This window comes from Athene cunicularia, assembly GCF_003259725.1.
Source record: "Athene cunicularia isolate RWA chromosome 10 unlocalized genomic scaffold, athCun1 chr10_part1, whole genome shotgun sequence".
Classification (NCBI taxonomy): domain Eukaryota; kingdom Metazoa; phylum Chordata; class Aves; order Strigiformes; family Strigidae; genus Athene; species Athene cunicularia.
This window is the reverse complement of record NW_020799112.1, coordinates 2,184,734-2,195,483: the sequence shown is the minus strand read 5'-3', so window position 1 is coordinate 2,195,483 and position 10,750 is coordinate 2,184,734. Positions and strand designations below refer to the sequence as shown.

Below are 10,750 nucleotides of genomic sequence, written 5' to 3'. Positions count from 1 at the left end.
GTTATTTCAAATACAAATGTGAGGCTTCCCTTTGCCTTGTTTCTTCAGCTGTTTCAGCTTCATCTAATCTTGAGCCAGGCAGAGGAGCAGTGGCTGGCTTAAAGTGGATGGCTGTCCCTTGGTTGTTGCTGTACAGTGTTAGCTTTAGTCCCCTTATTTTCACTTTCTTTGCTCAAGACTCTTTAAGAGAACTTGCTGTATCAATCTCTGCTTTCCTTGAACCAGGCTGTAGGCTTTTCTTTCTGCCTCTTCTGGGTTTGGCTGTTAAACTGTAGATTGTATGCACTAAGCAGTAACAGTGTAGAAATACTCAAGGTTTCAGCACAGGGTCCTTTTCTGCCTCTACGCTGCTGTGCCAGTGGCTGGTTATTTGCCCAGAAGGGCACTGAACCCTGTAAAGACGTTTTGGCTGAGATCAGGTCTGTACTTGCTGCCCAGCCCCAAAACACTGAGGCCCCAGGCATTGCCACCTGTGCAGCACGGGGTTCCCCATATTTAAACAACTAAAAAAATGGAGCCATGTTGCCCAACAGGAGGGTACAAACCCTCACATAAAGAAAGGGATTTCCAGTCCCTGCCCGTGCAGAGCGTTTAGGGCACAGCAGGCAGCTTTGGGCTGTGTTTGACACAGTTAAACTTTATGGTGTGCTCTTTTTCTGGAGATGAGAGTAGATTTTTCGGCTGTGCTTTCCCTCAGATACAAAGGCTTTCTACTGGCCTCACCCACAAAATGCATCTTTTGTGCAGGTGTGAGCTCTTCTGGAGAACTCAGAGACCCAGAAAGGGTCTGGGTCACTTCTGCCCCTTCCCCCACATTGCCCAATTTAATTCAAAGAATGGAACACTTTTTTTTAGCTGTGTTTTGAGATTAGATAGTTTCTACCCACAACCTTAACCACCATCGTAGGAACTGCCCACGAGTGCTGCTCTGGTCACTAACATGTGAAGATCACTGCACTGTGTCACTGCTTGATATTCCATTTGTGACCTAATATTTGTAACAACTAATTCCTGCCGCTACTGGGGGATGCCCTGAAATAAAGTGCAACTATACATGTGTGCTGTTTGTGTGCAGCTATTTATTTGTCTGCTATCATTCTAGAGCCTGACACCACAGCTGGAACAAGCCTTCCTGCTGCTCTGTGCTGTTTGGAGGACCAAGGCCAGGGAGAGTTCAGTCCACTCACCCTCACTTTTTGTCCTCCAGTGAAGCAAAGGTTCCTGCTAATTTCTCAGTATCTCCATCTTACTTTGCAGACAAAGCAAACTGGGGAGCAAGAGAACCCTGAACCTGCCTACAAGGGAAGTATCAAACAATAAGAAACACTTTATTTTAACTTTACAACATATAAATAGACAAATCTGTGCTTTCCAATGTAGCTTTTCTTCCCCTCCCCTCCCCAGGGTCCTTGTCACAGTGCCCTAGCCCCTCTGAACTCGGAGAAGAGCATGAGCGGGGCCGGAGCACCAGTGGATGCAGAGAGCCGGCCGCGTCACCCCCTCCCCAGGCGTCATCTGCTCAGGTCCCGGCTGGTGCCTCGCCCGCACAGCAGCCGCTCCTCTGCGGAGAGCCCGGCAAAGAAGGGATGCAGGAGGGCTTCCGAGAACGTGATCCTCCGGGAAGGGTCGAATTCTAACATCCTCCTCATCAAGTCAAAGAGCTGTGCGTGCTCCAGTGAGTCGTGCAACATGTACGTCTGCAAGAGAAGGGCGGGGGGGACAGAGAGAGGGGTGTAGCGCTCTGCTGGGACAGGGACCCAGGCCCCAGTTTTGTGACACAGCGAGGCAACAGCCATCTCCCATCCTGAAGTAGTCTCCCTCCTCTTCCCTAGCACCTGTCCTGCTTCAGCCAGACCAATAAACTTCTGTTTCTGCAGATGAGATTTTGGGGCTCTCTAGAATCCAGTTGCCAAGGACAATTCCCACCCTTAAGCCCCCCACTGCTGATCCAGGGAAGGGAACAGCACAGCGGTTTGGCCTGGCCACACAGCCTGCCCTGCCCCAGCCGCAGTGCAGCACCTACCCGCAGTGGCTTGCAGTTCTCCTGGACATATCTCCCATCGGACGTGTTCTCATCCCAGACCAGGTTCCCATTGTGGAAATATTTCTGCTTCCTGCAAAGGAAAGGTGGTGTTGGGTAAGGCTGCTGGTGGGATGTACCTCGAGCATGTCTCCCCTCGTTCTATCTGTACAGTTGAGAGCCTGTATCCTGAGCAACCAGCCACAAACAGCGGGCTGGGCTGTCTTGAGTTTAAGAGGAGGTTCTTACCGAGTTTTCTGGATCATGTGAGATGGAATTGGCCCGAGGATTTTTTCCATCATGACAAGATGCTCACGATTCTCATGGGTCTGCACAGGAAAAGAGCAATGGTGCATTAATTCAGAACTTGGGAGCTCTGATGACAAAAGTTTGCTATACGAGTACAGGGGAAGAACAGACAAGCCTCCACCTGTCCACCTCTCCTTCCTCTCTTGATTTTTCTATTCTTCACAGGCACAGTGAGAAAACCAGAAGTGATCTGAACCTTACCCTTCCAGCAAGGCACAAGTCCTCAAACCGTGAGTTACCCCAGACTTGTTTTCAAAATCAGCTTCTGATTTTTAGTGCCTGATCTGTATTTCCCTTCTCACTTCACCTGTTTGAGCCCTTTTAGACATCACAGATTCTTAGGGTACAACACCTCTTGAAAGAATCATACCTGGAAGAGTGTGAAGCCACGGTAATACTCAAACAGAATGCAGCCGGTACTCCAGACATCACATGGCTGTGCCCAGCCCAGCTCTGCAAAGAGAATCAATTTAACTTTGTGCTCTCAACAAGTCCCACCAGATTTCTACTAGTTCCGTATTAAAACTGCAGGAATTACAAGAAGACAGACCTAGAAGTTATCTGTGCACTTTTCTGGTGCTGCACACTGGCAGGAGGACTGTTGGGTCTCCCCGAGTAAGCTGTTTCAGCTTACACTTACCTATACTCCCCTGGAGCCAGTTTGCTTCCCCAAGAGCTGGAACGCTCTCAAGCTGGTTTTCCTCTAGACAGCATCATCCTACAGCATCCCTGGTACAACTGTTCTCCTCCCCCCGTCCGAGAGTCCCGAAACCCCAGCAGTACTCACCCAGAATCACTTCTGGGGGACGGTAGTGCCGGGTAGCCACGATAGTGGTGTGATGCTCATGATCGAAGGTGGCGCTTCCAAAGTCTGCCACACGAATGCTCGTGTTCCGAATGGATTTCTCCTCACAGCTCTGCAAGCAAACAAGAAATCCTCAGTGCTTCTAATAACTGGTTTGGGATTAACCTAGGCTTTGAGAGGAGCCCTCTGACCCCAGAACTGCTGTGTCTGCACTACTGATCAGAAGGATTATAACTGGAGTTCTGAGCTCTTTACACCTCAGATCAGTGTTAAGGAAAGCCACTGAACACACTACTTCATGGACTGGAGCCCTTGAAGCAGTGTTAAGGCTTTTAGAAAACATGGGAGAAAGGAGAGGCCTAGCTTCTAGTTTGTTCCCACTAAACAGAGTTTACAGAACAGGGAAGATCTGATTTCTGCAGGGGGGGAAAGGCAGGCTATTCCTGATCTATTCACTCCTCTTTCACACATAACCCACCTTTTTCTCGTTGTACAGAGTGTCAAAGTCTGAGTTGACAAACAAGATGTTTTCTGGCTTGAGGTCAGTGTGAGTCAGCTGGTTGTCATGTAAAACTGCACAGGTGGTGGAGAAGAAAAAATATATATGTAAGAAGCACACACTGAAGCACCCACACAACTCTGCCTATCAGAGCACCAAGCCAGCTCCTCAGCTCCCTCTCAACCTGTTCTGGGAGCCATCATTGCCTAGCAAGGTGGGCCCCGGGTGACTTACATCGCAAGGCATGGCAGAGCTGGTAGGCCATGTGCCGGATCTGAGGGAGAGGGTATGGCTGAAAGTTATTCTCCTTCAGGAACTCAAAAGTGTTCTTGCCCAGAAGCTCAAAGGCAATGCACATGTGGCCGTGGAAGTTGAACCAGTCTGACATCAGGACACACAGGCTGCAGAGACAAAGACGTGAGGATTAACCATCATGTGGGCACTTGACAGAACAGTCATCCTCCCTGGTTTTGGCTACTTCAGAAGTGGCTGGTGAGCAAAAGCTCCAAGCCAGATGACTCAGAAGCACAGTAATCCCCCTGGATACACCAGACACCCTCTCCCCACTTTACTCAACCACCTTTAGACAGAGATCCCCAATTCACATGGGACAGAGCAGCAGGGGGTTGTTAGAAAAGTGTTGTTTAATTTTTTTCTCACTGTGACCTGGTGTGTCAGTTGTTAAAGTTTTAAATAAACAAGTGCTCAGCAGAACTAGAGATAGACTCTCCCAGAACACAGGAGAATGAGAAAGGTTTTCTTCCTGACACAGGAAGCAATAGCAGGTATTCCAGTCCTCAGCCCTGTGTTTCTTTGGCTACTGCCCAAGCACACTGTCTGTAAGGATGTGGTACTGACTACCCAGGAAGTCTTGTAGGAACTTACAATTTGTTCTCCTTGTCCTTCTCTTTGATTTTTTTCAGGACGTTAATTTCCAGCCTGGCAGCTTCTCGGTACTTTCCAACATTTTTTATGATTTTCAGTGCCACTTGAGATTTGCCTCTGTAAGGGAAGAGACAAAAGGATGGAGTCAGAAAAAGCCTACATACTCCTGTCCTCCATCCACAGCAAGAGGGCACACCCCAGTTACGCCAGTCATGTTTTCATCTGTCATTTCTGGGTCCCAACAAAGCTCTTGAGGTCTGCCCAAGATTTACACTGCTTGACTAGTAGTTAATTTGAAGCATAAGGCTACTGTGGGGTAACACTCCAGAGACAGCTGCAGCCAGCTCTGTGAGCATGGCCTTTCCTGACAGGCAGGCTGTAAGGTCACTGGGCCTCCAGCAGCCACCTACCCTCTTGTACCGTGCCAGAGAGATTTCTGAGGAGGCAGGACAGCCCAGCAGCTCCTATACAGTTCTAAGCCAGACAAAAGGTCAGGAGGAGACAGGGGCCAAGTGTAATCACAGGAGATGTTGAAAAAAAAAAAAAAAAGTACCCTGGCAGCTTAAGAGGTCACTTTTCCCGCAGCTGCTGGGCCCGTATCTCAGCTGGAGCTCACTGCAGTAGAACAGCCTGTGCCAAAGCCCTCAGACACTGAACACTCCCCTGCTTCCCTTAACATACTGGCCTGCAAGCTCAGGGGGCTGAGCTACAAATCCATCTCCTTTCCACTGGCTATTAGAAATAACTTCTACCATAATGACAAGTGGAAGGTGACAGAAGTTTGGTCCAGTGGAGTCCCAGGCCCGGGCAAAACTGGCAGCATTAATCCTGCCATGCTTGTGAGCACCTGGACTTCATGCTCAAGGGACAGGCGCGTTATCTGGAAGGGAAAGGTGCCCACCTGGCATGGTCCACACACTCCACCACTTTGCCAAAAGTGCCTTCGCCAAGGCTGCCGACAATTTCATCTAGGAGAGAAAACAGGAGTGGATGTGAACTTCAGAGCCTTGGTGTGAGCTGAGGTCCTGCAATTTCACAGCAATAAAATGACAAAGCAAAAAATGTCTCTCACTGCTACACTCTTTAAAACTCAAGTGTCTATTGTCTGCCTCAGGCAATTTACTGGTCAGTCCATTTATAAGCAATAAAACACTAGAGACCCCTCCAATACAATACGAGAGATCTCGTCTAACATGGGGATAGAAAGTAGAGAGGTAAAGTTTTACGAAAGGTGGCTGTACATCGCTCTTGAAGCCAATCGCCGATCCTGCACACCAGGTGGCCTTCCTTGTCATCTTCCACGCTCCTGCTGCGCTTACTGCTCTGTTGGCTTCTCTGTACACACCGCCCCCCGAAACGGCATACGACCCAGCGCGCACAGCGGGCAGTTCCGAGCGGCAGGATTGTGGTGTCATTCAAAGGTGGAGGTGATGGTGCGTCGGTGGTTGGATTTTCCAGATCCCAGCATTTCATAAGGCACACAGCATATATAACGATAGGGATATTGCAAGGGACACGTCAAGACACAAACTAACTTCAAAACAGAAAAGTAATCAACAGCTACAGGTATGTAAAGAAAACTCTCATTAGCTACGGCTTCTGGTGCCACCGCCTGTTAGGCAGGAAAATGCCCCCCTCTTCTCTGAAGGGAGGCAGCAGCTGGGAAGCTCCACTGTGAAGGTGGCTTGGCTTGGCACCACCATTCCCCACAGAGGAGCAGCTTCCTCTGCAGCGCCAGGGGACGCTGCCAGAGGCACAAGAAGAAGGAGGGCTTTGCCAGAAGAACGTCATTTTCTCCGCTGGCAAACGTGATGAAGGGTACACAAGCTGTCAGTTTGGACAAGCTGTCCAGTAGAAGCCAGAGTAGCAGTTCTCCCTCTGTGTGCTCTTTTGTACCTTGCTTAATAGAGCACCAGCTACCCAGAGCTGTGTCCTGCCCCGGCTACAGACCAGTCCTTCCCTTTGTGACCAAACCAACTACCACGCTGATCCTAAATCCATACGCCCAACTGGCTGCACACAGACCTGGTATTGCACATCGGCCTTAGGCTGCAATTTTAAGCCTGGGAGAACTTTAGGAACAGGACAGCGAGATTGATCCCCAGGGAGCATTTCACTCCCCTTCAGTCATCCACTAAAGGTAGGACGTCACCCCTGCTACTGCTAGCTTCTACTGGAAAACCAGCCGAACATTCCTGGAAGGACCCAGGGTCCACAAAGCAAGCTGCCCTAATTCCTGATCTTTTTCTATTCGGCCTTAAGTAGAGTTACAATCTCTACAGCCAGAGAAATTAATACAAAACCCTACATTTCCATGCCCGAGCTTCTGTCAGGCTTCTCTTCTGTGCCCCTTGCCCCCCAGCTAGTCCAAAATAATGAGCTACCATCAAACCCCAAAAGGTCAGATGAAACGGAGGAGAAGGTAGAGAGGACAGTTGAGAGAGCCGTGAGACTTCAAAGGATTTAGATCACACCGGCCCAAACCTGCACACCGTTATCATCACTCGCACGCACGCACACACGCAAACCGCACTGGGGCGTTTTCATCATAACCCTGGCTCTTTCTAAAACTAAAAAGTCAACTGGAAAAAAAGAAAAGAAGGAAAAGCAACAGACCCAGTCATGCAGACATCCACTGTAACTGCAGGGATCAGGACTCGGTCATTTAGTTGTAACAACATTTAAAAGCAACAAATGTGTGAAAGTTAGAAATGTTCCTTACAGAAGCAGTGAAGCAGAGACATCTGGTCTGATACCTCACAACACTTCCAGGGTGTTCCCTATCCTCCCCAACAAATATTCCCTGTTAATCCCCGAAAGGAGTACTACGTTTCAGGGTGGAAAACGGACAAGTCTTCAGTGAAGCTGAAGTCCAAGGCTACTTGGGTGGAAATAGGCAAAGAGGAGAGGTGCATATCCTCTGGAGGTGGAAGCCTTTCTCTAAGTACAGTGGGACAGGGGTTAATAACCACGGGGCTAACAACTCAGGAGAACCAGGCTGATGGATCCCAACTGGTCAGGGATCCTGGCACAAAGTCAAATCGAGGTGCCTTCACAGGAGCGCTCCGGACCACCGTGGCATGCCAGAGCCCCCTGGGGAAGCAGCAGTGTGCAGAACCGAAGCCCTGGCTGCATATAAACCTGAACAATGACCGAGCCCCAGCAGCCAGGCTGGCCTAAGGCCAAGGCTCGCCCTTGTTAGCCTATCACATGTGCGCCATTTGAAGCCTTCCCTGATCCCCTCCCCGCCTGTAAAGAATACAGCTTCGTTTCCTCACATATTAAGGCTACAGGGGCTGACTAGTAAAAACCAATAGCTACAAATGCTTCCTGCTTAACAAGACACAGGTTTTGGACTATACATTCCACGTAATGACAACAAACACAAAAAAATGGGATTAGAGGTACTCACCCAGAGTGTTCAGAGCTGAAAGAAGGTAAGAACAGTTAAAACCCTGAGCAATCCTGAACTTGTTCTGGATGCTACTCACCGAGGAAGCACTGCTACAAGACCTGGTCCTGCGTTTCCGGCAGTGATGCTGATGCTTCTTGGGACGGTGCTGCTCTCTGCCTCTGGATCGTCGCCAGTTTCGTGAGCGGGTCGAGTAATAGTCCTCTCCAAAAGACGGGCTTCGGTCTTCAAATCTGTAGGCGTCGCTGTCCCGCCTGTATCTCCTGTGATAAGGCATCCTGTCATGGCTGCAGCAAAACAAGAATGCATTTATAAAGCTGGAAAAAAGGCAGAGGCTGGCTGAAACAAAGTGCTCTTGCTCCCACTGCCTGGTGGCAGGTGAAACAACAGCAAGAGTCTTAGGCTTCAAACCAGCCCTCCACTGCAGCTCAGATGCTGACCGCTTCTCAGATAAAAAATGAGAACGTTTGCAATAGAAAATGGTGTGGCACTCCCACATTTCAAGGAGCTGGGGGGAAACCACCCACTTAGAGCTTCATCTGAGCTGCCTACCTCATTTGAGCCACCTCCACCACCATACGCAAGTGTTTTTCTAACATCATTTCTCCTCCCCCGGGAAGGTCTCTCATTACTTCTTAAACAAACGAGAATTGAAGCCAGCAGCAGTGTTATAGGCATCACCCCAGGGGGGACTGGAGTCCCCTAAACGCCAAACCTTCAGTGTGTACACACACACCGGCTCATCAGATCATTAGCGAGGAGCCAGAAGGAAAATCTGGTCACCTTTCTTAAACTGGACAGCAAACCGGTATGACTTAGCAGTGGTCTGCTTCTGCCCCAGAAGCACGACTTGTCTTCTCCATCCCAGCCACTGCAGCTGTTCTAACAAAACAGCTTCCACTAGAAGTCATGCTTCACATGTCATTGAGTGAAAAGCCACAGGTTTTTAGGTAGAAAATGTTGCAACTCAGAAATACAGTGTGTGGGCTTTCCAATGATAAACAGCAGTATTCTGGGCACACACCGGGCCAGGTCGATGCTGTCACCTAGCTGACAGCAAGAGCAACGGCTTCGCCAGCCGAGACCTCGCTACAGTGTCTCCTGTCCCTCCTGTCCAGGAACAGGAACTCTTGTTGTTCACACTTCTCTGCTTCGGCAAGAATTAGCTCTCTCGCTGACAGCTTAAAGGGACGCAGGTATGTCTGTGGGGGAGATGAACCCCCACACACATTCTTGGATCAAAATTTCAAACTGCCTGCCAAGACAGCAGCAGCTCTAGGTCACTGCTGAACTATCCAAAACACCAAAAAACCCCACAGCTCCATTACAACACTGATACTCCAGACACACCTTTGTGAAACTTCAGTGCGTACTTTTAAGATACAGAGGAATCAGAAATAACAACCTGAAGGACTCGCAGAGGAGAGCAGCAAACCTGTGAGAGGCTCAGAGTCTGAGACTAAAGAGGCAAGAAGATTTTCACCTAGCAGAAGCCTGTTTTCATCCAAATCTCTGCTACATAACCCATCAGATGAAAAAATGGAAAAGCCCACATCAGCTGTATTTCACAATCTGCTTCCTTCAAGTAAATAAAAGCCAGGCTTGGAAGAGAAATTAATCTCTAGAACATGTCAGGAAATTAAAGGTGAACTCAGATCCCTTCTGGCTGTACCTGCCCTGTTTGACTGCTGCCTGAGCCAGTGGAGCTGCCACAGCCCCGGTACCACCGGGGACTACCAGCCTATTTCGGTCGCACCCCCCAGCGTGTCAGCATGCAGCTCCCCATCAGCACTCCCGCCTCTATTCCAGAGCCCTCGCCACAGCTCCCATTATCAATCAGAGGCCTCATCCACCCCGCTTCCAGCACCTAATTGTCCCTGTGGAAACGCTGAACAAAGAGAGGATCAAAGGTAAAATCCAGAGCCAGAGCAGGAAAGATCAGTTTTAGCGATGCTCAGGTCCTTTATGACAGCGTAGGTGAGGGAAAAGTATTGTTACTTTAAATGTGATCTGTAATACTTTCAGAAGGAAATGGGTCGTCAGGAGTAAAAGACTTTAACGCCTCCACAGCTTTAGACCTGGGAAAGATGATTCCAGGGCAAGCTGTTCTCCCTTGTTAATATTAAAGATGTTACTTTGGGAAGAACTGTTGGCGAGATGCAGAGGCAGAATTGTGTAAGGGCAGGTGCACGCAGTTAAGCCCCTTAGTTCCATTGCGGGGATTTACAGGTTTAAAGCTGGTCAGCAGTCAGAAAATGAAAGCTGCCACCACTCAGCGCTCTGTCTGAAACACGATCAGAATCGAGGACGAGAGTTTATCCGATAACTGTGGCCGGCAGCACGGCTGCTGGCTGGCCTCCCTCTGCCCAAACCCCACCTTTACCTTCTCGATCGCGATCTGCGGGCCAGGTCCCTCCGGGGTGGGTATCGCAGCCTCCCCTCGTAGTCTCTGCTCCGAGACCTCTTCCTCTTCCACCTGTGGCCCAGGTAGCTCTCCTGCTCCGGGGAGCGGTACCTCTTGCAGTGATGCATCTGAGGAGACACCGGGGTTCCGACCCGTCAGCCCCTCGGCGGGTCACCCGCTCCACCGAGGAGGGAGGGTCCGTCCCACCCTCCGCGGGGGCCAGAGGCCGCCCCAAGGGGCGCAGGGAGGCGCAGCGTTACCGGTTATTTCAACAACCCGGGGACAAACCACTTCCCCCGGCTCCCGATAACCGTTTGGCCGCGGGGGGTGCCCGCGGGCCCGGAACCAGCGAGCGCAGGGCCGAGGCACCGCCGCCCGGAGCCTGCCCGCACCGGGACGCCGCTCCGCCGCCGTCC

At 50.2% G+C, this 10,750-nt stretch overlaps 1 protein-coding gene across 2 annotated transcripts; it reads right to left on the bottom strand.

The window, feature by feature from the left end:
- Positions 1-1,306: 1,306 nt before the first annotated feature.
- CLK3 (CDC like kinase 3) lies at positions 1,307-10,463 on the bottom strand. Of its 2 annotated transcripts, XM_026855820.1 has the most exons (12): positions 10,314-10,463; positions 8,010-8,217; positions 5,760-5,853; positions 5,420-5,486; positions 4,519-4,635; positions 3,868-4,034; positions 3,613-3,707; positions 3,117-3,246; positions 2,700-2,782; positions 2,270-2,349; positions 2,024-2,114; positions 1,307-1,697 (listed from the first exon to the last, which is right to left on the bottom strand). In XM_026855820.1, exons 1-12 carry the CDS (start codon positions 10,460-10,462, stop codon positions 1,512-1,514), a joined length of 1,467 nt encoding a protein of 488 aa, XP_026711621.1. In that variant the 5' UTR covers position 10,463; the 3' UTR covers positions 1,307-1,511. The 2 variants fall into 2 exon arrangements, with proteins under 2 accessions (XP_026711621.1, XP_026711622.1); XM_026855821.1 differs by lacking the exons at positions 5,760-5,853; positions 10,314-10,463 and having other exon boundaries at positions 8,010-8,043.
- Between the last annotated feature and the right edge of the window lie 287 nt (positions 10,464-10,750).